Consider the following 27,288-nt stretch of genomic DNA (forward strand, 5'->3'; position numbering starts at 1 on the left):
TGGCTTGTAGTTATCGTTGTTCGACAAATATTCCCACTTTTGAATGAATAAAAGTTCTCCTTTTTTAACTCTGTTCATGTAAGAGTTACCTCATAAGTGCTGACATTAGCGTAAGATAAACATGTTGACAAGATATGACTGAGAAATTCTAGGATGGGGGGAAGTAAAAAGGACAAGCGTGATAAAGGTAATTTAACTTAAGAGGGAAATAGACATGTCCAGTTACACACGTCGGAAATTTTAGTATTGTCTAAAACAGCAACAGTGTCTACTTAGTATTGTACTGTTTAAAGTGTTTTGTGTTTTCGGGAGTATTGCACTTTATCACAATGTTTTGAAATAGTGCTGAGAGACAGAGACCAAACACAACCACGAAACCACAAATATCTGTCATATGAGTTTATTGATAATTGAAATTAAAAAAATAATTGATTAATTAAGGTTATTTTACTACAATTACTTCACACACATTGATCAATCTTCAAATTACCACTAATGTGTGTCAGTGTGTAAACAACACTGTTGTGGGTAAGACAGACTGCTGTCGTCAAATAGAAAGTCACACCTTATATTTTCTTCTCTTCCAAATTTCATCTGTTTTCTCTAGTGAGGAATGAAATTAACTTTCATCATCAGGTTTTGATAAATACAGATCTGTATATATTTTGTCAATCAAAGTATCGTCGCATCGTGTGTTTTCTAGCCCCTAAGCATGCTAAGAAGTATTTCTGATTATGTGTCTTATAACAATCCCAATATGCTAAAATTAGGTCTTGGCTTTGAGGACATTTATTTCTGTTAACACTTATATATAGATGGTCAAATGAAGCTGTCTTGTTAATTTTATAGTGATAATGCCTCGCTGAGCGAGATGAGTCAATCATGGACCATCTTGTTACTGTCACATGATTTCGAGCCCCTCCATTACAGACAAGTTAAAAATAGATGCACAACATGATCAGTCACGTGATATTACAGACAGGAAGTTTACAAACAGCAGCTGATTTTTCTAATGCAAAATTATCATCAGATTTAGTTTGAGTAACATATGCATTATTCAAAAAGTACGTTTAGACGTAAGTTTCCTTAAATTTTTGAATATCTTATCTCGTGTTGCTTAATTCATAACAAAACTTCAACAGAACCTCCTTGATTGCGTCCTCCTTGATTACGTCATTAAGTTTGTGGTCACATATTGTTTAGAGACTCGAAAAGAGGTGAGGCTAAAAAAATGTGAAGTGGTATATATTTTGTCAATCAAAGTACAATACCTAAATGTTTCCTCTATAGGGTAACAGGAACACTAAACAACAGCAGTAATGAGTAGATGGCGTGATGCTAAAACTTGGATGTATTTCACAACGTACATTTCACAAATCATTTTTTACTACTCCAGTTGGGGTTTAGGATATACTCTGAGTTATAATACTCTAACTGGTGATTAGGATATACCCTAAGGTATGATACTGCACCTGGCATATTATACCCCTGGTCGATCTGCAGTTACCCTCAGCTGTGCCCCTCCCTTCAGTGTTTTATTGTATGATAAACAACTGCCACTCATCGTTTATTTCTTAAATAAACTTTTGATAAAATTAGTAATTATGTTTCTTGCAAATTTTGGTACAAATGTATCTATATTTGGATGACGGTGTCTGTGTTTCAGGAGAGAGATCCTCGAAGAGGGCCAAAGTCGTTGAAGTAGAATATGATGACTATGATGATGAATCCCAGGAAACAGATAATGTCAAAGGTTGTTACCATGGTTACAGAGGACTGCACTATTTTACAAAGCAGAGCATATATATCTTTAGACTAAGTTGATAATAAACGATTGTTCTACACTTTTAAATGTCCCAGTGACATGTAAAGTAAAACTTATGGCAAACAAGTTGGTGGAAATCAACAATGAGCTGTTTCAGTCAGAGGTGGTTATTATCCCCAAGAATAATCGTCTGTCAAGTTTTTGTTCCTGGAGCATAACTTGGAAACTGTTAAATATGTTATTATGAAATTTTGCATATGTATCAAACACATGCTGAACTTTACCTTTTGATGTTTTGGTATTTCTAAGAAAAAATATTTTTGGTGTTTCCTTGGCAAAAAAACAGACTTAGACTCAAATACATGTAGTATTTGTTTCCGGAGCAAAACTTGGAAACCGTTTAATATTATATTTTGAAACTTTGCATATGTATCAAACACATGCTGAACTGGAGCCTTTGCTGTTTCCTTTGCAACAAGGTGGACGTAACCCAAATACAGGTTACTTTCATAACCACAGCATAGCTTATAAACCCACAAACCACAATTTACAAGTAGCACCCAGGCCAGCCTACTTCCATGCAGTGGGTTTAATTATTTTTTTAGGCCGTTCACAAAAAGTTCAGTGAACTTGTCAAGCCTGATTAAAAAAATTGATGCCATAATGTCTTTTTCTGTAGTTATCCTCCCTTTCTCCATGTATATTCACTACAAACAAATGTCTAATGTGCTCCATGGTGGGAGGTAATCATAACGCTGTTTTCTTGTTGTCATTTAAAACATCAGATTGACCAGTCAGAATCTGACCACCTCCATGGTCTTGTGGAAGAGCATCTGCCCGGAGAGCAGAAGGTCGGGGGTCGATCCCCGGCCTCATCATATCAAAAGACATTAAAAGATGGTATTTGTTGTTACCATGCCTAGCGCTCGACATTAAGTGGCTAAAACAAGGACTGGTCAGCTCGAAATCAGTATTCTGTGTCTGATTGGGGTGTTCATGTTAAACTACAGCATGGTATCTCACTGGGCTAGCCCTATGAAATCGGTATGGTCCAGACTAGTACAAGCAGCCACACTTATACACACACATGCATGCACGTGACTATATAAGGTCAACAATCTTGAATGCAACATAAAACCCAATTTCACATCACCTCCCCTCACCTCACCTCAATTCATCAATGGGAATCGAGAATTGTCCATACTCATAAATAGTCTGACCCCAATCTCATTAAAATCAGATCTGGGGGCACGGGTGGCCCAGTCGTCTAAGGCGCCGCGATTCGCTGTGCAGAGTTGCGTCCCTTGGGCAAGCCAGAAACCTATGATTGTGGGTTTGAATCCCGGTTCACCCCAATTATGTTTCTAGGTTTGTCAGCACCGTACCTGTGTTCGTGGGTTTCATCGAAGTGGTAAACGTCTGAGACCTGCACCACTTCGGGCTTTCCTCCCACATAAAGCTGACACGCCGTGATATAACTGGAACACTGTTAAAAGCGGCGTTAAACCCAACTCACTCACTAAAATCAGATCTTAGTTCTCGCTACCACTTAACAAAGATCTGAGGACATCCCATTACAGGTCACATCAGAACGACCTTTCATCCAAACAGTCAGAGCGTCGCTTACCAGATCATGTAAGTGATAGTCGGAATGTGATGCAACCTTGAAAAATTTAACACGGGGTATTCCGAACGATAGTTATGGGCATAACGACATTCCAGAATGTTCTATTGTTCAGGTTTCAAAGTTTTAATCGAGAATTTGTCAAAATATGTTTCGAAGGGTAGTCGCCAATTTAAAATTAGTGCCATAAAGCACGAGAAAGCTGCCTTCTGACTGGCTAATGTCGACTTCTTGTCAGTCATTTCATAGGTTGGTCAAAGTTCGCGAAAGGTCGGTCTGTCTTGACCCACAATGGGCTGTCCTCAGATCTTTGTTCAGGGGCAGCGAGAACTAAGATCTAAATTTTAATGAGATTGGTCTGACCCAAACTTGAGGCCCCTGTGCAGGTCCTGTGGTGTCACTCTATGTGAAAAACACCATGCTTTCACTGTATTATTGTTTTAGTCTTGATTAGGATTTATGTTCTTGTAGACATCGCAACAGTTGCATCTAAGCAGGTGGAAGAACGAAGTGCAGAAGATGAATTTGGTGCCAAAGATTATCGCAAGCTCCTTGAGCTGAAACTTGACCACAACTCGCGACCCTTGTGGGTGGTAGGTAATCCCATTCTCAAACTTACCTGTTGCATAGATGGATGCTCATGATGTCAATCACTGGGTTGTCTTGTCTTGATTATTTAATGATTGCCATCATACACCTGGAATATTTCTGAATACAGCATTAAACAGCAAACAAACAAACAAACAAACCGACTAATGATGTTCTGATGATAGCCTGTAAGATGTCAAGGATGTCCCAGTTGGTTATGTACCATGTTTAGTAGTCACCTTGATGTAGCTGGAATACTGTTTATGTTGTTTGTTTGTTTGTTGTTTAGCGCCACACTCAGCAATATTACAGCTATATGATGGCAATCAGTAAATAATTGCCCAGACATTCCAGTGATTGACATCATGAGCATCAATCCACGCAATTGGGATACGATGAAATGCATCAACCAAGTCAGCAAGTTTGACCACCCGCCCCCGTTGGTCGCCTCTTACGACAATCATGGTCACCTTTACGACAAGCAGGGTGGTCAGGTAGCCTAGTGGTTAAAGCGTTCTCTCGTCACGCCGATTCCCGACATGGGTACAATGTGTGAATCCCATTTCTGATTACCCCACCGTGATATTGCTGAAATGTTACTAAAAGCGGTGTAAAACCATACTCACTCACTCACTTTATGGCAAGCATGGGTTGTTGAAGACCTATTCTAATACATGTAATGTAGTGTTGATGTAAAACAATACTTTTTCATCAATGATCAATTGCTGTTGGAAGTCAATCCTGAAACCATCTCACACACAATTACAACTGTTGCAGGCACCCAATGGGCATGTGTTCCTGGAATCCTTCTCCCCTGTGTACAAACATGCCCATGACTTCCTTATCGCCATATCCGAGGTGAGACCTGACACTCTCAAACATGCGAAAGTCAGTTTTGTACCAGTTAGCTAGTAAATAATATTGATGTGTACTTGCACATATTGTAATTATTAATTTTGAATAAGCGATAGATATTACAACTAGACCTCTGTATACCAAACCAGTTTGACCAGTTCTACAGTAGAATTTGTTCTTTTTACTTTCATCTTGTGTGTGCGTGTGCTTCTCATCTATCACCTGTCTTCATTTATCGTCTAGTGGTGAACTGGTGCCTTTTGATGATTTCAGATTTTTTATTATTATTGCTTTTATATTTTTCATGAAGACAAGTTGGATTAAACTGAAAATGAGGGTAGTGTTCATATCCAGAGCAGAACACCAAAACTGTTGAATATTTCTTAATGAAACTTGTATATAGATCAGACTAGTGGCGACTGGATCAGATAAACGTGCACTTTGGTATTGCACAATGTGTAATACAGCTGTATGTTTATTAAACGGGTGATCTCTTCACAGCCAAGTAATAAAACCCTGAACCTATTGTAGTGATTGGGGGCTAAGTGTAGATGTGAGTGTATTGTTGCAGCCAGTGTGTCGACCGCTCCACATACACGAGTACAAGCTGACGGCCTACTCCCTGTATGCCGCCGTCTCTGTGGGCCTGGAGACAAATGACATCATTGAGTATCTTCGCCGACTCAGCAAAACATCCCTCCCTAACGGAATCATTGAGTTTATAAAGGTTTGTGGAAAAATAGGGGACAGTAACACTTCCATCGTGTGTATTTACATCTCAGGTCATGGATGTTTGTAAGAGACAGTTACCAGACCTTATCACTGACAAAATGAAAATGAATATATAGGCCACAATAGAAGGGGAAATAACACTATTGTTTTCATTCAAAACAACTGTTTTTCTTTGGGTTTTGAAGGGGTACACAAGTCAATATGTTTTGATCAGGTCATTTAGAGAAACACATGTTCAACATTTATATTTTATTTTTGTTTTGACTGCCAACCCTACAGTTTTGAAAAAAACCTTAGATCAATGAAGTACTGTGCAGGTTTGTATACACTATCTTCCTCCATCACACATGAATACATACAGTCACTTTGCAATGTAGTCACAGCCACAGCCTGGTTCTTGCATGAGGGAAATGACAAATGAACGCTCAAATCTTGTTGTACAAAGTACAGTATGCACATACCACAGCCTTACAGCCATCTACTCTACTTGTTTCCATGTCAGGCTACTGTAGGGTGAACACGCAATTAATGCAAGGAGCTGTGGTTATTTCACAATCTCATTAAAATCAGATCTCCGTTCTCGCTACCGCTAAGCAAAGATCTGAGGACATCCCATTACGGGTCACGTCAGACCGACCTTGCACGAACTTTGACCGACCAATGGAATGACCAATCAGAAGGCAGCTTTTTCGTGCTTTATGGCACTGATTTCAAATTGGCGACTACGCTTCGAAACATATTTTGACAAATTCTCGATTACAAATTTGAAACCTGAACAAAAAAACATTCTGGAATGGCTAATAGATGGTCTAGATTGTAAGGATTCAGTCGTTAAACCCGTAACTATCGTTCAGAATACCCAATGTTAAAGTTTTTGAGATTGCATGATTAGAAATCACATTACGACTGTCACTTTCATAATCTGGGAAGTGAAGGCACTGATTGGGAGCGAGAACTAAGGTCTGATTTGAATGAGATTGGGTTATTTGACTTCTGTGAGTTATACATGGTTTCATTTCATAGCTTGACTTAGACTGAAGTCACTACTACACCGCCTCTCAGTTGCTTGTAATCACAGGTGAGGGAGGCATTTATAAAGAAATGTAGTGATGATGTAATGTAGGTGTGTGTGAGCTGGTGTTCACCTGTTGTTCACCTGTTGTGTCTGCTGCAGCTGTGCACTCTGAGTTACGGGAAGGTGAAGCTGGTCCTGAAGCACAACAGATACTTTGTGGAGAGCCAGCACCCAGTGAGTACCCTCGTGTCATGTCCAACAGTTCAGTCTCCAGTGTATTTACTGATATTGACCATTTAGATATGGCTTGGACTGGCTTGTTCCAAGGCTGACAGTCACTGTGTCCACTAGACCTTCTTATTATTATTATTTGACCAAGTATACATCTTTCAGTCAGCCGTAATGCATCTTCCCCAAGCTCCTCACAGCGATCGTACGTTCCCGGAGCTCTCTATACTATCGCTGCCACCAGTCAAAACTCCCCACTGTGAATAGGTGGCCACAACCATGCTTGGAGTTGAACTCGCAACCGAATAACCGTTATGTTTACAAACAAGTGACGACTGTCGTGACGCCGAATACACTTGTCGCTGCTAAATTACTTTCTTCGTTTGTCACTTTGAATCTCTGTTTCATTAAAACTATCGTGTTATTTACATAGTAAGAATGTAAGGGAGAAGTTGGTTGATTTTCCGTTAGTCTGCAATCTCGAACCAATCTGATTATCAAAACAACAAAGTAAATTCATCTCGAAAACATGGTCAGTCGTAAACCTTTTCAAATTGAAATATGATGGCATTCCCAAAGACATAAACAAAAGTATAAACGTTACTACATATAGGGTTGGAGGGCAAATTTCAAGATTCTTGTAATGGCCGGCCCACACTGGTGGCAGCGATGTTACCGAGAGTGTAACGAAGGTGTCACGCGCTGGGAAGGAGCTTGCATCTTCCCAATGCAAGGGAGATAACTGACTATTAAAGTCCTCTTCTGTTTCCACCCTGGCCAAACAAGGTTGGATTTTCTTAGTTATATTTTGGCTGGACAAACAAGTCTATGCATAGTCTAATCAAAACTGCGTAATGAAATTGACATCTGGTTCATAAACAAATGGGCATCAACAGATATATTCCAAATCTTTTCATGTTTTTGATCAACATGCTACAATGCACATGCACTGGGTCTCTGAGACAGGGACTGTGAAACTTTCATTAACCAGATCAGATGGCCTTGATTGGGTGATACCATTTACATTTGAAGTAAAATACAACGATATGAGAGGTGGAATCTGATGGGTCAATTAGAGGGACATAGAAGGGACATCAATCATAATAGCCACTGGTGGCCACAACTGAACCATGAAATTCCAGCCTAATTTGGCAAGAGTTTAAGCTGGACTTTTATAGTCAGTTAACTTCCTTGCCTCGGGAAGATGACACTATTGGATCGCAGAAATGTCCACTGACATGGAAGGGAAAGAGCATGTAGGGATTTCCGTTCTTACACAAAACACCCCTGAGACTGATGAAGTATCAACATGGGTCGATTTGCTTGCATTGGTATAGTTTCAGCAGGTCTTTGTTGTTCGGCACTAACAGCGTGATGTGCCAACATTGCCCAACTGACTTGCATGGTATGATTCAAGAGCGCATGTCGACCGAAATTCAGACAACTGTTGCTGTTTTTAGTGGGGAAACAATGATTATGCTTAACAAAAAAACTTTGGGATCATGAATATATATAGGGATAGTTTTTGTAATGAAGACTGAGCACACAATTTCCTACAAAATATCTCCGAAAAATAGTCAAGAGCCCAAGCAGTTTTTGTTTAGTTATATCTGTCATTTAAAGCGACCAACAGATGTACCCTTGTTTGACCTCCACCATCTTCCCAAGGCAAGGGAGATAACTGACTGTTAAAGCTGAACTAGGCTGGAATTATATTGGCTAGACCACGGACGTATATATGTCTTTGGCTAGACAAATGGAGCCTGTGCATAGTCCAAGCAAAATCGTGTAACAAAATCTACATCCGGTTCATAAACTGAAGTGCAGATTTCGTTCGATTGCAGTATTTGCAAAGCATGTGTATTGCCTACTCAGTGTCAACAGATATTTTACAAATCTTTTTTTATCTAGGTGCTCACATGATTTGATGCACTTCGCAATATACAAGACCTGTTTTATCACAAATAGATTTTGATGATCAATCAACCCGTCTTCACTGGGCAACGCCATTTTGTTTGAAGCAAATGCAAATGATATGAGAGATGGAATCTGAATTGGTTAAATAGGAGGGACATAGAAGGGAGATAACTCGTAATACCTACTGGTGGCGCTATGATTGAGCCCAGAAATTCCAGCCTTGTTCGGCAAGGGTGGAAGCCTGACTTATATAGTCAGTTAACTCCCGTAAACATTATGTTCCTAAATCATTTCTTGCAGTTTCGATTGTGAATAAATATCAAGTGGAGAGAAAATATGTAAATAGTCCTATTGTCCTACCTTGGCTAAAACTGTGAACCTTCAGGTTGCCTCTCAAACCAGTGGCAAGAGGAGATGTAGTGGAAAGTGTTTATGTTTAATCCAAGTTTTATGTGAATATTTGATGTCTGGTCTGCTAGCTATGACACATAAATGTCCCCTTAAATGGGTCTGGTAATAAATTGTTTTCTTCAACCTATGTGGTGTATCAGTCAGTATATACTGGTACCCAATATTTCCTTTTCGCCGGAACACAAACAGTTTTACTGTTTACTCTAACTTAACATAATGGCCCTTCAGGATTTAGTATTACACTTAGGGAGATGATACTAGCCATTGATTTCTAACTTCAGTATTGAGGGGCAGTCGGGTAGCCTAGTGGTTAAAGTGTTTGATCGTCATGTCAAAGGCCTACGTTTGATTCCACACATGGGTACAATGTAGGAAGCCCGTTTCTGGTGTCCCCCTGCTGTGATATTTCTGAATATGGTTAAAAGAGGCGTAAAACCTTACTCTCTCACTCACTCACTTATTCCATTATTGACTATGATAGGCTAATCCATGCTATTTATCGTCCAATTAAAGTGATTGTTTATGACTCAGTTCAATCAATGTGATGCCTCTAAATTTAGGACAGGCTAACATACAAAGCTATGCATTGTTGGAAATGTCACAGGAGGGTAACTCTTGGGCGTTTCAGTCAGAGTTATGGTACCCGGACAACGTGGGACACAGATCAGCCTTTTAGTTAGTGGTTAGTCTGTGACTTGAATATTTCCCAGCTGCCGTCATTTAGCAGAATTTATTGCTGAATGTGGTGGTCAACAACAAATAAAACATCACTTGTCAAAACAACTGCTTTACGTTGTACACAGGATGTCCTGCAGAAGCTGTTGAAGGATCCTGTCATCCAGGAATGTCGCAAGCGGGACGATGCAGAGGAGGACGCCACTGCCGAGGGCTTTATCAAGGGAGAGGTGTCGGTGAAGTCAGCACTACATGTATGTTAGCTTTATCAAGGGAGAGGTGTCGGGGAAGTCAACACTACATGTTTGTTAGCTTTATCAAGGGAGAGGTGTCAGGGGAAGTCAACACTACATGTATGTAAGCTTTATCAAGGGAGAGGTGTCGGGGAAGTCAGCACTACATGTATGTTAGCTTTATCAAGGGAGAGGTATCGGGGAAGTCAACACTACATGTATGTTAGCTTTATCAAGGGAGAGGTGTCAGGGGAAGTCAACACTACATGTATGTTAGCTTTATCAAGGGAGAGGTGTCGGGGAAGTCAACACTACATGTATGTTAGCTTTATCAAGGGATAGTGTCGGGGAAGTCAGCACTACATGTATGTTAGCTTTATCAAGGGAGAGGTGTCGGGGAAGTCAGCACTACTGGTATCTTAGCTTTATCAAGGGATAGTGTCGGGGAAGTCAGCACTACATGTATGTTAGCTTTATCAAGGGAGAGGTGTCGGGGAAGTCAACACTACATGTATGTAAGCTTTATCAAGGGAGAGGTGTCGGGGGAAGTCAGCACTACATGTATGTAAGCTTTACCAAGGGAGAGGTGTCGGGGAAGTCAGCACTACATGTATGTTAGCTTTATCAAGGGAGAGGTGTTGGGGAAGTCAGCGCTGCATGTTTGTTAGCTTTATCAAGGGAGAGGTGTCGGGGAAGTCAACACTACATGTATGTAAGCTTTATCAAGGGAGAGGTGTCGGGGAAGTCAGCACTACATGTATGTTAGCTTTATCAAGGGAGAGGTGTTGGGGAAGTCAGCACTACATGTATGTAAGCATTATCATAGGGTAGTGTCGGGGAAGTCAACACTACATGTATGTTAGCTTTATCAAGGGAGAGGTGTTGGGGAAGTCGGCGCTGCATGTATGTTAGCTTTATCATGGGAGAGGTGTCGGGGAAGTCAGCACTACATGTATGTTAGCTTTATCAAGGGAGAGGTGTTGGGGAAGTCAGCACTACATGTATGTAAGCATTATCATAAGGTAGTGTCGGGGAAGTCAACACTACATGTATGTTAGCTTTATCAAGGGAGAGGTGTCGGGGAAGTCGGCGCTGCATGTATGTTAGCTTTATCATGGGAGAGGTGTCGGGGAAGTCAGGACTACATGTATGTTAGTTTTATCAAGGGAGAGGTATCGGGGGAAGTCAACACTACATGTATGTTAGCTTTATCAAGGGAGAGGTGTCAGGGAGAGGTGTCGGGGAAGTCAGCGCTGGATGTATGTTAGCTTTATCATGGGATAGGTGTCGGGAAAGTCAGCACTACATGTATGTTAGCTTTGTCATGGGATAGTGTCGGGAAAGTCAGCACTACATGTATGTTAGCTTTGTCATGGGATAGTGTCGGGGAAGTCAGCACTACTGGTATCTTAGCTCTCTCAATGATATGCCCAGTCACATATACTGTCAGAATTTACTGTACAGAGTTGTCTCCCTCAGTCGTGCCAGAATCCAGTGATAATGGATAATGAATCCCAGATTCACCCTGATTCTGATTCTTGGTTTGTCACCTATGTACTGATGTTTCTGGTTTGCACTGAAGTAGTAAAACATTTAGGACCATCATCACTAAAGGTTGTCCTCCAACATTAAACTGACACACTGTGACATGACTTAAACATATTTCAAAGCTCTGAAAAACTCACTCACTCACAGAATTGTACTGGCTCCTGCATCATGTTCTTATGGCAATACTCACCCATGTAAACCAAAACCAAGTTTGATGGAACGGATGTTATTTCATAAATTATTGGAATTTGGCTAATAATGGAAATGTTGAATCACTGTGATTGAATGTCCAGTTGAACAGGCCAGCGACGACAGCCGCAGCGTCATCTTCGCAGACAGATCAGACAGCAACAGGGGCGGAGGGGGAGACGGCTACGGAGGAGGACAAGGTGCCGGACGATATATTTGACTACTACGACAAGCTGGACAAGGACGAGGATGATGAGGATGATAATCAACTCAAGACTGTGTCCTTTGAGGTTATGCAGGAGCGTGTGGAGGATGTGCAGAAGCGGTGAGACTTAGACACACCCAACCACAGTCTCACAGACACTCCATCAACAGTCTCACAGACACACACACCCATAGTCTCACAGACACACCCACCCACACTCTCACAGACACGGCCACCCACAGTGTCACAGACACACCCACCCACAGTCTCACAGACACACACACCCACAGTCTCACAGACACACCATCAACAGTCTCACAGACACACCAACCCACAGTCTCACAGACACACACACCCACAGTCTCACAGACACATCCACCAAAGTCTCACAGACACACACACCCACAGTCTCACAGACACACCATCAACAGTCTCACAGACACACACACCCACAGTCTCACAGACACACCCACCCACCCACAGTCTCACAGACACACCCACCCACAGTGTCACAGACACACCCACCCACCCACAGTCTCACAGACACACCCACCCACCCACAGTCTCACAGACACACCCACCCACCCACAGTCTCACAGACACACCCACCCACCCACAGTCTCACAGACACACCATCAACAGTCTCACAGACACTCCATCAACAGTATTACAGACACGGCCACCCACAGTGTCACAGACACACACACCCACAGTCTCACAGACACATCTACTCACCAACAGTCTCACAGACACACACACCCACAGTCTCACAGACACACCCACCCACCCACCCACAGTCTCACAGACACACCCACTCACCCACAGTCTCACAGACACACCCACTCACCCACAGTCTCACAGACACACCAACCCACCCACAGTCTCACAGACACACCCACCCACCCACAGTCTCACAGACACACCCACCAACAGTCTCACAGAGACACCCACCCACCCACAGTCTCACAGACACACCAACTCACCCACAGTCTCACAGACACATCCACCCACAGTCTCACAGACACACCCACCCACAGTCTCGCACAGACACACACGCACAGTCTCACAGACACACACATGCACAGTCTCACAGACACACCCAACCACAGTCTCACACACCCACCCACAGTCTCGCAGATACACACACCCACAGTCTCACACACCTACCCACAGTCTCACAGACACACCCACTCACAGACACACCCACCCACAGTCTCACAGACACACACACCCACAGTCTCACATACACACCCACTCACAGACACACCCACCCACAGTCTCACATACACACCCACTCACAGACACACCCACCCACAGTCTCACAGACACACACACCCTCAGTCTCACAGACACACACACCCAAAGTGTCACAGACACACCCACCCACCCACAGTCTCACAGACACACACACAGTCTCACAAACCCACCCACAGTCTCGCAGATACACACACCCACAGTCTCACACACCCACCCACAGTCTCACAGACACACCCACTCACAGACACACCCACCCACAGTCTCACAGACACACCCACTCATAGACACACCCACCCACAGTCTCACATACACACCCACTCACAGACACACCCACAGTCTCAAAGACACACATTTATTGACACAAACATCCACACAGAACAGACACACATGCTCACTGATCCTGAGACATACAGACATATTTACACAGAGAAAAACACACAAATCATACACACAAACACACATACTTAATGACACAGATCGAGCACACAGACATTCAGACACAAATGGATAGACACACACACTTAAAAACAGACACAGACATCCACACACAACAATCTCACATACACACACAAAAGAAAACAGAAATTGAAGACAAAAATGAAAACACAGGCACAGACACACTCCTACACACACATGTACAAGTTAACAGCCGTACAGACACACTCAGATACACCCACGTATAGACACAAGACATTAATGGGTTTAGTTGACTGTACATATAGTTACCGATGTTCTTGGCTTGGGTTTCAGGTGTATAGAGCTGGAGCATCCTCTGCTGGCAGAATATGACTTCAGGAATGATACAGTCAACCCGGATGTGAAGTAAGTAAATTCACAACATTTATTTGTTTGTTGTTTAATGCTGCACTCAGCAATATTCCAGCTAAATGACGGCAGTCTGGACCAGACAATCCAGTGATTGACATCATTAGCATTGGTCTTCAGCAGCCCATTCTTGCTATAAAAGGCGACTGTGCTTTTCGTAAGAGGCGTCTAATGGGATTGGATGGTCAGGCTCACTGACTTTGTTAATTCATGTCATTGTATTCCAATTGCATGGACCGATGCTCATGATGTCAATCACTGGATTGTCTGGTCCAGACATGATTATTTACAGACCGCCGTCATATAGCTGGCATATTGCTGAGTGCAGCATTCAACAACAAATAAAAAAGAAATCTTATGAATAGCGTAGGCACATTTTACGACAAGCATGGGTTCCTTAGACGTATTCTACCCCAGATCTTCATGGGTCCAGAATATTTTGCATCTGGTGAAACCCTGATTCCATTCTTGATGCCAGCAATCTTACAAGCATGAGGATTCTCAGTCAGTCCTCTATTCCCATTGCTGGTCATAAAAGCCAACTATTCATTTTAGTTTAAATCTGCACAGTTTTAAAGATGGCCACCTGTAAATGATTGAGTCTGCACTAGCCAAACCAAACACTAGTCTGCACTGATCCTCACCATTGGGGATGCGATGACACACAAACACCTAGCCTGACCACTGAATCCATTAAGTCATTTCACACATAGTTTCTGGGGGGCACGGGTGGCAATTCGCTGTGCAGAGTTGCGTCCCTTGGACATGCCAGAAACCTGTGATTGTGGGTTCAAATCCCAGTTCGCCCCGATTATATTTCTAGGTTTGTCTGATCCATTCCCGTGCTCATGTGTTTCACCAGAGTGGTAAACATCTGAGACCTACATCACTTAGGGCTTTCCTCCCACATTAAGCTGACACGCCACGATATAACTGGAATACTGTTAAAATACAGTTAAACCTAACTCACTCACTCTGTTTCAGAATCACTATGGTGTATAAAGATGATCAGCCTGTCATAGTCAATGCAGAAATAATGGTGTTTTTGACCATATTTTCTAATGGTCTACATGTTATATGATTCCAGAGTTATCTCCCTTTGCATTCCATTTAATATTACTTCAGGTTTCTTTTATAGCGCAGGGTTTTTGTTTGTATCCTTGGATTTATTACATCCTGTGTTGTGTATTTGTATATATGCCATATGACTGGGATTTAACTGTGTGAGGTAGTGGGGCAGTTAGTTTTTGGGTAAGGATGCAAGATGGATGGTGTGTTCCAGAGAGCATATCCCATTGTGCCTGTCTGCATCTTATTGATTTGTTTATTGTAAATAGAAGTTGAATAAATATACAGATTGTCATATCCTGTGTTCCTGGGAATAGTTTTTCAGGGGTTGATAGCCAACTGATAAGGACCTGGTGGTTACCGGTACAATATGTGACAGAGCTATTTGTGTGTCATCCTCTTACAATGGGTGGCAACATCATGCTGTCAACGGACCCGATCAGTCTCAGATCGCCATGATAGCTGGGAAATTACTGACTGCGGCATAAAATAACACACAGTGACTGTTGAGAGCTTGTTATGTAAACACCACAAATAATCTATCACTGTCATGACAGCTTTTAAGATGTATGTGTGCATTGAGGACACCAGAAAATGTGTAACAAATGCAACATGTTGATGTCCATACTGGATGTTCTGCTCAATTAGGTGATCATGTGACAAGGGACATGCTAGAAGACAAAATGGCTACGTCACACTCATCGTTGAGTATATCATGGTGACATCTCGGTAGACGGACGAAGTCGACATCCCCTGATTGTCAGGTGGTTATGTACTGACAGAGAATGAGAGAATGGGAATCAGACGGGTTGCTGCAGAATGGAGGCCATTTTGTAATAATAGTGTGACTATGTCAAATGATTGGCAACCGGTAGAATCAAAGGAGATCTTGCTGACTATTGAACAATTACTTAAAATAACATTTTTTTAACATGTTGAAAAGAAGTATGGTGTTATCTTGGTACTGATCACTGACTGCTGAGGCCAGGAGTCTGAAGTGACTGATCTGAGTGTGGTGTTTTCAGCATGGATCTGAAGCCGTCCACAGTTCTGCGACCCTACCAGGAGAAGAGTCTTCGGAAGATGTTTGGGAATGGCAGGGCTCGGTCGGGAGTCATTGTGCTACCCTGCGGTGGGTAGTCAAAGCTGTTCATGGCACTGTGATATTCATTTAGATATTGGAAAATTTAAATTTTCATTTAATTCAAGGTATTCAGTATTGTATATTTGAAAGTGTGGATTGTGAGGAACTTGTGTTGATGATGTCTGGCTTGTTTTGAAACCAGGTGCCGGTAAGACTCTGGTTGGGGTGACAGCTGCCTGTACCGTGAGGAAACGCTGCATATGTCTGTGTACATCAGGAGTGTCGGTTGAGCAGTGGAGGTCACAGGTGAGTGAAGGTCACGTGCTAACAGGGGTGGAGATCACAGATCAATAGAGGTTGAAGTGAATGGAAGTTGTAGGTGAATGGAGATCACAGATCAATGGAGGTTGCAGGTGAATGGAGGTTGCAGCTGAATGGAGGTTGTATGTGAATGGAGGTTGCAGGTGAATGGCGATCATAGGTGAATGGGGGTTGCAGCTGAATGGAGGTTGTATGTGAATGGAGGTTGCAGGTGAATGGAGGTCATAGGTGAATGGAGGGTGCAGGTGAATGGAGGTCAAAGGTGAATGGAGGGTGCAGGTGAATGGAGGTCGGAGGTGAATGGAGGGTGCAGGTGAATGGAGGTCGTAGGTGAATGGAGGTTGCAGGTGAATGGAGGTTGCAGGTGAATGGAGGTCATAGGTGAATGGAGGTTGCAGGTGAATGGAGGTCGTAGGTGAATGGAGGTCATAGGTGAATGGAGGTTGCAGGTGAATGGAGGTTGTAGATGAATGGAGGTCGCCGGTGAATGGAGGTTGCAGTTGAATGGATGTTGTAGCTGAATGGAGGTTGCAGGTGAATGGAAGTTGTATGTGAATGGAGGTTGCAGGTGAATGGAGGTCATAGGTGAATGGCGATCATAGGTGAATGGGGGGTGCAGGTGAATGGAGGTTGTATGTGAATGGAGGTTGCAGGTGAATGGAGGTTGTAGCTGAATGGAGGTTGCAGGTGAATGGAGGTTGTAGCTGAATGGAGGTTGCAGGTGAATGGAGGTTGTATGTGAATGGAGGTTGCAGGTGAATGGAGGTTGTATGTGAATGGAGGTTGAAGGTGAATGGAGGTTGCAGGTGAATGGAGGTCATAGGTGAATGGCAAGCATAGGTGAATGGGGGTTGCAGGTGAATGGAGGTTGTATGTGAATGGAGGTTGCAGGTGAATGGAGGTTGCAGGTGAATGGAGGTCATAGGTGAATGGCGATCATAAGTGAATGGAGGTTGCAGGTGAATGGAGGTCGCAGGTGAATGGAGGTTGCAGGTGAATGGAGGTTATAGGGAAATGGAGGTTGCAGGTGAATGGAGGTCGTAGGTGAATGGAGGTTGCAGGTGAATGGAGGTCGCCGGTGAATGGAGGTTGCAGTTGAATGGATGTTGTAGCTGAATGGAGGTTGTAGGTGAAAGGAGGTTGTATGTGAATGGAGGTTGCAGGTGAATGGAGGTCGCAGGTGAATGGAGGTTGTATGTGAATGGAGGTCGCCTGTGAATGGAGGTTTGCAGTTGAATGGATGTTGTAGCTGAATGGAGGCTGTAGGTGAATGGAGGTTGCAGGTGAATGGAGGTTGTATGTGAATGGAGGTTGAAGGTGAATGGAGGTTGCAGGTGAATGGAGGTCATAGGTGAATGGCAATCATAGGTGAATGGGGGTTGCAGGTGAATGGAGGTTGTATGTGAATGGAGGTTGCAGGTGAATGGAGGTCATAGGTGAATGGAGATCACAGATCAATAGAGGTTGCAGGTGAATGGAGGTTGTATGTGAATGGAGGTTGCAGGTGAATGGAGGTTGCAGGTGAATGGAGGTTGTATGTGAATGGAGGTTGCAGGTGAATGGAGGTTGTATGTGAATCGAGGTTGCAGGTGAATGGAGGTTGCAGGTGAATGGAGGTCATAGGTGAATGGCGATCATAAGTGAATGGAGGTCGCAGGTGAATGGAGGTTGCAGGTGAATGGAGGTTATAGGGAAATGGAGGTTGCAGGTGAATGGAGGTCGTAGGTGAATGGAGGTTGCAGGTGAATGGAGGTCATAGGTGAATGGAGGTTGCAGGTGAATGGAGGTCATAGGTGAATGGAGGTCGCAGGTGAATGGAGGTTATAGCTGAATGGAGGTTGCAGGTGAATGGAGGTTGCAGGTGAATGGAGGTTATAGGGATATGGAGGTTGCAGGTGAATGGAGGTCGTAGGTGAATGGAGGTTGCAGGTGAATGGAGGTCAAAGGTGAATGGAGGGTGCAGGTGAATGGAGGTCGTAGGTGAATGGAGGTTGCAGGTGAATGGAGGTCATAGGTGAATGGAGGTCATAGGTGAATGGAGGTTGCAGGTGAATGGAGGTCGTAGGTGAATGGAGGGTGCAGGTGAATTGAGGTTGCAGGTGAATGGAGGTCATAGGTGAATGGAGGGTGCAGGTGAATGGAGGTTATAGGGAAATGGAGTTAGCAGAAGAAAGGAGATATCAAGCGAATGGAGGGGGAAGGTGAATGGAGGTTGCAGGTAAATGTAGATTGTCAGTGGAAGAGTTCTTGCAACTGAAGCAGAATCTCATAATAATTACTTTATATATATCATATGAAATAGTTTCTTCTGGAAGTGTATGTGCTATGTAGGGACATAGTCTCTTCAGTGATATAAACACTTGGTGCCTATGATCTGTTTGCAACATGACCCTGTTTCAACAAAGGTAGATAACTCCAGTGTTGTGTTTTTTAGTTCAAGATGTGGTCTACAGTAGATGACAGTCTGATCTGTAGGTTCACCTCAGATGCCAAAGATAAACCAATGGGTAAGTTTGTCACCAGACTGATGCATGCCTAGTTATCATAATTCAGTTTATCATATACCTCTCAATAATATCAGGCATGTTGCATGTGTGATAGAGCCTACATAGAGACGGTCATATCACGGGGGGGTGTAATAACCAGACCCGTACTACACCCCAACCGGGCTGATATGGCTTGTCAATGCATTGTGATGAATCATCGATATCAGCCTGGGTAGTAAAAAATGGGATTTACATCTCTTAGTGTGTCATCTGCACAGCTAGCTGTTCCGTGACAATGTCTTCCAAACAAGGTGAAAATTTGAATATGACTTCCACTTCCACAGATACACTTACAATTTAATGTTATTTTTTATGATAAAGAGGTTAGTATATGGCAGTTTTCATATCATACCCAATATCAACCCTCAACTCCCAAATCAGCCCTCTTGCTTTCATACTGGGGGTGATATGGGGGTCTCGGGTTGATATGGTATGGTATATGATATGAAAACTGCCATATAATCTAAGTATTACATGAGAGTCTGTTATTCATGTCTGTGTGCATGTGCGTCTATGTTTCTGTGCATACATGTGTCCTGTATTGCAGGCTGTGCCATCTGCATCAGCACTTACTCCATGTTGGCGCACTCCATGAAGCGGTCGTGGGAGGCGGAGAAAATGATGGAGTGGATGCAGAGCCAGGAGTGGGGCATCATGCTCCTTGATGGTCAGTAAACTCTCACTATCTAGATGTACTTCTTCTGTGTTAGCAACGAAAACAAAGATCTGTTGGTCAGAATGTTTGACCGATAGCATGGCCACACTAAGTTTTATTTGAAACCGCCTTGATATAGCTGGGATAATTCTGATTGTGGCATTAAGCAAAATTTGACCATGAGCAAATACTTGATTCTGATTGGTCAATCAAAGGTTTCACATCGCAAAAACCACTGCATCAGTGCAGAAGCTAAGATTTATTTATTCCCAGTTATTGTCAGGCATTTGGAAAACAATGTACAATTACTGGTTATAAAAGGAGCTGTGGCTACTACAATATTCAGTATGTGTGCCGATTTGTTTCGTGCAGAAAACTCAATTTCTAGGTTTCAAATCACAAGGACCACCACTGATTGAAACAGCTGATTAGATGCCTGCAAAGCTAATTTTTGTATTCTTCTCAATCATTGTCAGACATTTTAAAGCAGTGTTATGTATGATTATGTGTTAAAATGCAGCATTGACGTAAAACTACCCTTACGTTTTTCCCTCTTTGTTGCTCTGTTGTACTCATTGATGATAATTTTTTATGATTGTTTGGAAACAGAGGTACAGACAATTCCAGCCAAGATGTTCCGACGGGTACTGACCATTGTCAATGCCCACTGCAAACTGGGACTGACCGCAACACTGGTCCGTGAGGATGACAAGATTGCTGACCTCAACTTTCTGATCGGCCCCAAGCTGTACGAGGCTAACTGGATGGAACTGCAGAATGCCGGCTACATTGCCCGTGTACAGTGTGCTGAAGTAAGGCTACATTGCCTGTGTACAGTGTGCTGAAGTAAGGCTACATTGCCCGTGTACAGTGTACAGTGTGCTGAAGTAAGGCTACATTGCCTGTGTACAGTGTGCTGAAGTAAGGCTACATTGCCCTGTACAGTGTGCTGAAGTAAGGCTACATTGCCCATGTACAGTGTGCTGAAGTAAGGCTACATTGCCCGTGTACAGTGTGCTGAAGTAAGGCTACATTGCCCGTGTACAGTGTGCTGAAGTAGGGCTACATTGCCCTGTACAGTGTGCTGAAGTAAGGCTACATTGCCCATGTACAGTGTGCTGAAGTAAGGCTACATTGCCCGTGTACAGTGTGCTGAAGTAAGGCTATATTGCCCGTGTACAGTGTGCTGAAGTAAGGCTATATTGCCCGTGTACAGTGTGCTGAAGTAAGGCTACATTGCCCGTGTACAGTGTGCTGAAGTAAGGCTACATTGCCCTGTACAGTGTGCTGAAGTAAGGCTACATTGCCCTGTACAGTGTGCTGAAGTAAGGCTACATTGCCCATGTACAGTGTGCTGAAGTAAGGCTACATTGCCCTGTACAGTGTGCTGAAGTAAGGCTACATTGCCTGTGTACAGTGTGCTGAAGTCAGGCTACATTGCCCTGTACAGTGTGCTGAAGTAAGGCTACATTGCCTGTGTACAGTGTGCTGAAGTCAGGCTACATTGCCCTGTACAGTGTGCTGAAGTCAGGCTACATTGCCCTGTACAGTGTGCTGAAGTAAGGCTACGTTGCCCTGTACAGTGTGCTAAAGTAAGGCTACATTGCCCTGTACAGTGTGCTGAAGTAAGGCTACATTGCCCTGTACAGTGTGCTGAAGTCAGGCTACATTGCCTGTGTACAGTGTGCTGAAGTCAGGCTACATTGCCTGTGTACAGTGTGCTGAAGTAAGGCTACATTGCCTGTGTACAGTGTGCTGAAGTAAGGCTTCATTGCCTGTGTACAGTGTGCTGCAGTAAGGCTATATTGTCTGTGTACAGTTTGCCTAGTTTGGTAAGGGAGGAAACTTGACTTTTATAGTTGTTGACACCCTTGCCTCAGGAACATGACCTATCACTGGCTAGATGATGATAAGTAACGTTCGTCATTATGTCAAGTAAGTTATTCTGTGCCATTTATTTTTCAGGTCTGGTGTCCAATGGCGCCTGAATTCTACAGAGAATATCTACAGATGAAATCTATGAAGAAACTGGTATTTGCTTTTATGAATGTTTGTCCAAAGTTCTTGGTAGTCTATATCCACATATCGTTTTACTTAAATCTCTGCCTGGCCCAGACATTCAATATTGGGTTAAAGAGTTCACTCAACACGCCTTCAGTCCCAGTTTCACCCATCACGCTTAAGGCCCAGGTTCGCCTCCCCACATGAGAACATTTTATCATGTCCATTTCTGGTGTCCCAGTTGTGATATTGTTGGAAGATTGCTAAACAAAATAATAGTGTGAGCTACTTACTGGCCCTGTTATTTCTCAACCATCCAGCAGGTGGTCAAATTCGCAAGAGGGCAAACACATGTCCTTGCTAAATGTTTTACCTCCCTGCGGTGCGAGGTGAAGTGTCCATGATAGGGATTTGCCATTGATTCATAGATAGAGCTAGTTGAGGGGACTCACTGGGATTGTTGTAAGTATAACATATAACACGGAATTGAATTCTCCTCTCCCCAGCTGCTGTACTGCATGAATCCCAACAAGTTCCGGGCCTGTCAATTCCTCATCCGCTACCACGAGAGGAGGAACGACAAGATTATCGTGTTTGCTGACAATGTGTTTTCTCTCAAGCATTATGCTATCAAACTCAATAAGTAAGTGCTGTTTCTGAAGTGTATATGTGTATATGTTTGTTCAGACACCTTTCTTTTAACATTTGGGAATTAAAATTCTGACAGTCTTGACTGTCATACTACAGCACCAAATCAGATGTATTTGCCAGACTAATCCAAAACTTGACTTGAGAACCTGAAAAAAGAATTGTTCACACAGCATGTTTCAAGTGACCAGCTCAGTGATGAAAATCACTTTTACTTGTTCCCATTTTGAATGGCCCAAGATCATAATATATTCCTTAAAACTTGTGTAGACTACTGACTGTATCACTGTTGCAGACCCTACCTGTACGGCCCGACCAGCCAGGGGGAGAGACTGCAGATTCTCCAGAACTTTGTGCACAACCCTAAAGTCAACACAATCTTTGTGTCAAAGGTAGACGGTTTAGTGCTGTTTCCGGTTATGTTTCCATGTGTGAACATTGGACATGTTGGAGGAATGAAACATTTTCTGAGGATGTTCAAATTGACTAAGGAAGTTGCATGCGTGCACACACACACACACACACACACACACACACACACACACACACACACACACACACACACACACACACACACACACACACACACACACACACACACCATCGCTATACAAGTGCAATAATCTTGGACTCGACGTTGACGTCACCTCTTTGGGTATTCAATATATCTTTCATCCCATGGGTCAAGTTTGTTGGGTTTTTTAAGCCAATGGGAAGAAACTTTTTTCTGAAATGATTCAGCTTAAAATGCTGTTTCAGCTGACCTCCAACTTGCATCTGTTCATGTCCAAGTTAAAATAAGAGAGACAAAACTTTTGTGCAGGCAGCACATATATACTACTCAAAAGAAGTTAAAGAACATGACATGATTAACTGTAGTAATATGAAATCATTGCATGTTCTTTAACTTCTTTTGATTAGTATATATGTGCTGCCTGTATTTGATAAATAAATAAACATCTGTAAAGAAATAAAGGGATGCAAGGTGGAAAGGCTACAATGGGTTTTTGACACACACTGTTTTTAACTATTTGATTTCTTTAATGTTTCATGAGTGTTTGTATGCAAACATATCAAAATGAAATTAGTAATGGGGAATTATTTCGTGTGTTTTACACAAAGATGCAACTTTAAATATCTGGGGTCTGTGTTCAGGTTGCAGATACTTCATTTGACCTGCCAGAGGCAAACGTCCTCATTCAGATATCCGCTCACGGAGGATCCCGAAGACAGGAGGCTCAGAGAATGGGCAGGATTCTGAGGGCAAAGAAAGGTTACACTCCAAGTTTATTATGCTTTTGATAATTTTCCTTATTTTATGCTGTTGAAAGTTCACTCACTCCTAGAGATTTGAAACAGTTTCCTCTGTTGTTTTAACGTTAGGTAGAGAAGTAGGTTTCATGAAAGTGGTCCCATTTGGAACCTGTGTCATTACAGATTTTCCTCCCACATAAGTTGACATGCAGATATGTAACTGAATGCTGACCCAATTGGGCTGGGACGAGTGACTGGTACTCGGGTCGGGTCAGTCCTGAGCAGGACCCTGGTACCCACAGGACTAGCTGGAAACCATGGTTTATCTCATGATATATGGTTAATGACAATAACAATCCATAGATACACAACAAGTCGCTGGTGTTCTTTTTATATGTTTCTAAATAGTTTTTAGCCTAAAACAATTCCCAATCTAACCTCTTGAGACGTACAGCAGGTACCTGAGTACTGACAGATAGTTGATCGGTTACCCAGGTAGTAAATTTGGACTCGTCACAAGCCTAACACACACCATGTATTGTGTCACAGGTTCAGCAGCAGAGACGTATAATGCCTTTTTCTACACGCTGGTGTCTCAGGACACCATGGAGATGCAGTACTCCCTCAAGCGTCAGCGCTTCCTCGTCAACCAGGGCTACAGCTACAAGGTCATCACCAAGCTGGCTGGCATGGACCAGGTCAGTCTCACTCACTCTACTCTCTCTCTTGCCATGGTCTAGTGGTTGAGCGTCACCCCAAGGAGCAGAAGGTCTGGGATTCATACCCAAAGTCATTAAAATATGGCATTAAGGGGCTAAAACAAGGACTGGTCAGCTTTGTCTGCGTGGGGTATTCATGTTAAATTGCGGCATGGTATCTCAGTGAGCTAGCACTGTAAAAGTGGCATATGTCCGGACTAGTACGATTAGACGCACACATGCATGCACGTCGCTATACAAGTGCCATAATCTTGGATGCGACACTCACAAAGTCATACTCACTCACTTTCTTGCGAGGTTTGCATTTTCACAGTGCACTGATGGCCTGGGTCAGTTTGTCAAATGTTAAAATTTGTGTGTTCTCACTGGTCCGACTATTATATGTTTCTGGTTAATTAACATCCCTGCATGCAGCTGGTAGTCATGGCAGCCCAATTATCAAAGGTGCTGCAATTTGCTGTTTTGAGAAGCAACTCACTCAAGTATTGTGCATGATTTTTCATCAAATACAAAATGGTTATTTATCTCTGAAAGCACTTTGATACGGAAATATAGATATTTCCCATCAGATCCAAAGTATCGCCAAGTACCCTATTTTCGAATAACACCTATTTTCAAACAGCCATATTGAAAGTGATTTTGTCGCGTTATAACGAGAGGTTGGACGTCGACAAGGCCTTGAGAGTGCACACGTTCAGCCTGTCAGCATTGGGTTCATATGAAGTACTGTACACCTGTCAGAACAGTCTGTCGAATTTTGGTGCCCGTGCCTTGATGAAAACGAAGACTGGAATAGTGTTAACATTATCCTTTGACAAATATTCATATTTTGTGACTGGGTTTCAAAATTATAATTACTGTTTGAGTTTAAATGCCAAATGAAAACTGTGCCAAAATTTGTCTGTTCATTCATGGAAACCCCGCTAAAGTACTAAACCAATCAGGTGTTGTCAAAAATAAGTGACATAACTCGAGTGCAGTAGAAGTTTACAAACCATGCAAATGAGGTCAAGCCTTTTATTGAGGATTGTATTTCTTGTGGAATGGAGCTGAATTGTTAAAGACATCACCCTCTGGTGTGAAGCAGAATTTGAGTTTTGATTTGCTCATCCCTCAAAATATCAGTAATGCCATCTTAACTGTTCGAAAATAGGGTATGTCAGGATATATTGTGCTTTGTTTCCCTCTGTAGACAGAAGCTAATAAACATCGCCAGCCATCACAGCATTCAGACAAAGATACACAATGCTTCCATTTATATTCCGACTATCTTGAAATTGAAGAGACTAATATTAGACTAAAAGACTCAAAATTATTGATACCCTAGAAAAGATTTGCATCTTTTTATGATTGATTGACAAATGACGCGAAAGCTGCTGTATGTTGTGTCAATCAGGAGGAGCTGGCCTACAGCACCAAGGAGGAGCAGATGAGTCTGTTGCAGAAGGTGCTGGCCGCCACAGACCAGGATGCAGAGGAGGAAGGAGGGCCAGATGGCGGCAGACCAGGGGTAAGACTGTTGGTGGGGTGGACAGAGTTGTGGCAGGCCGGAAGACTGTTGGTGGGATAGTCTGGCTTGTGGTAGACTGGGAGACTGTTGGTCTGGTAGACAGGGTTGTGGTAGACTGGGAGACTGTTAATGGGGTAGACCAGGTTGTGGCAGACATGGGGTAAACCTTGTGGTGAGGGAGACTTGTTGTATGTGCACAATGTGTGAAGCCCATTCTAGGTGACTGGACTATTGTGAACAGCAGCATGTAATGTAGCTCACCCACTCACTTCCTGTCTTCAGGTGTTCCGCAAGGCTGGTAGCATGAGCTCTATGTCAGGAGCAGATGACTCGGTGTACATGGAGTACAAGAGAGGCGGCCTCAAGTCTGCAGCCCTACATCCACTCTTCAAGCGGTTCAGGAGATGACCTGGCCCATCACACACGGAATAGTCAGTATGTTGAGGAGGAGAGAGCTTGTCACAGCTTGTCGAGCTTCAGCAGAGGCAGATCCAGGATTTGGACATAGGGGTGCACACTGTACCCAGGTCAGGAAGTGAACAATAACATATTGGCTGACACATTAGGGGTGTGAAAAAAATGAAGGTGTGTGCACCCAGCTTCTGGATCCGCCAGTGTTCAGGAAGTCGTGCACTATCTGCAGGACAACACACAGAGCCTTCAAGGGTCCAGAGGTTGTCAGATGAATTTGTACAGCAATGTAATACAAGAATGTATTTGTGACCCATGTCATGTTGCCGACAGATGGCAGTTATGTCTGCATTGTGTCAGCAAATGATGTGCTGTAAGAATATTTTGAGTCCAGAGGAATAAATATTTTCCTGAAACACAAGCTTGTCTTTTTTTTAGCTTCCCTGACCATAGTGTACATTATCATCCCCACCCATTCCCTTGTGTGGAATCGAGAATAAAAGGTGCCCAGTACTCCATGTTTGTTTAAGAAACTGTTAAGACCACACATTTCTCATTTTTTCGTTTCACAGGCCAGCCACAGCCTACTGAAAAGCAGCCAGTCTCCTGCTAGTAATTTAGACTGCTCCAGAAACAAGCACTCTGATTTTCAATAAAATCCAACTTATGAAAACATGCCAGGGCTAATAAAGGTAGAAATGCTTGGAATGGTGATAAAAGAGGCAGGGATTCCAATGAAACTTTTAACAACTTGTTTGATAGGCATTTCTTAGAAGTTGATGGATGACAAAATAGACAGGATTTTAAAGATAACAACTTCTATGGATAACAATAAAATAAAGAAGTGTCTATTTTTTAAATCAATTTGTTGTGGGCTAAGGGTTAATCATGAACGAACTGCAGACCCTCTACCACGTTGCTGGCAAAACTTGATGACAGAAAGACATATACTTCGGTAAGACCCACAAGCATGGTGCTATGATGTTGATAAATCTAGAAACAAC

The 27,288-nt window shown here is 42.9% G+C and overlaps 1 protein-coding gene across 1 annotated transcript; it reads left to right on the forward strand.

Annotated features, from left to right (window-relative positions):
• The first annotated feature begins 59 nt into the window (after positions 1-59).
• LOC124143088 (general transcription and DNA repair factor IIH helicase subunit XPB-like) lies at positions 60-26,700 on the forward strand. The gene is made up of 21 exons (XM_046511880.2): positions 60-187; positions 1,667-1,753; positions 3,861-3,982; positions 4,755-4,835; positions 5,404-5,559; positions 6,739-6,813; positions 9,939-10,064; positions 11,885-12,105; positions 13,993-14,064; positions 16,161-16,267; positions 16,422-16,525; positions 18,975-19,047; positions 19,634-19,753; positions 20,351-20,553; positions 21,707-21,772; positions 22,249-22,385; positions 22,686-22,782; positions 23,546-23,663; positions 24,194-24,342; positions 25,760-25,873; positions 26,156-26,700. The coding sequence occupies exons 1-21, from the start codon at positions 154-156 to the stop codon at positions 26,279-26,281; spliced, it is 2,388 nt and encodes a 795-aa protein (XP_046367836.1). The 5' UTR covers positions 60-153; the 3' UTR covers positions 26,282-26,700.
• Positions 26,701-27,288: the final 588 nt, after the last annotated feature.

This window comes from Haliotis rufescens, unplaced genomic scaffold (genome assembly GCF_023055435.1).
Source record: "Haliotis rufescens isolate VD_foot unplaced genomic scaffold, xgHalRufe1.0.p SCAF_10, whole genome shotgun sequence".
NCBI classification, from domain to species: Eukaryota; Metazoa; Mollusca; class Gastropoda; order Lepetellida; family Haliotidae; genus Haliotis; species Haliotis rufescens.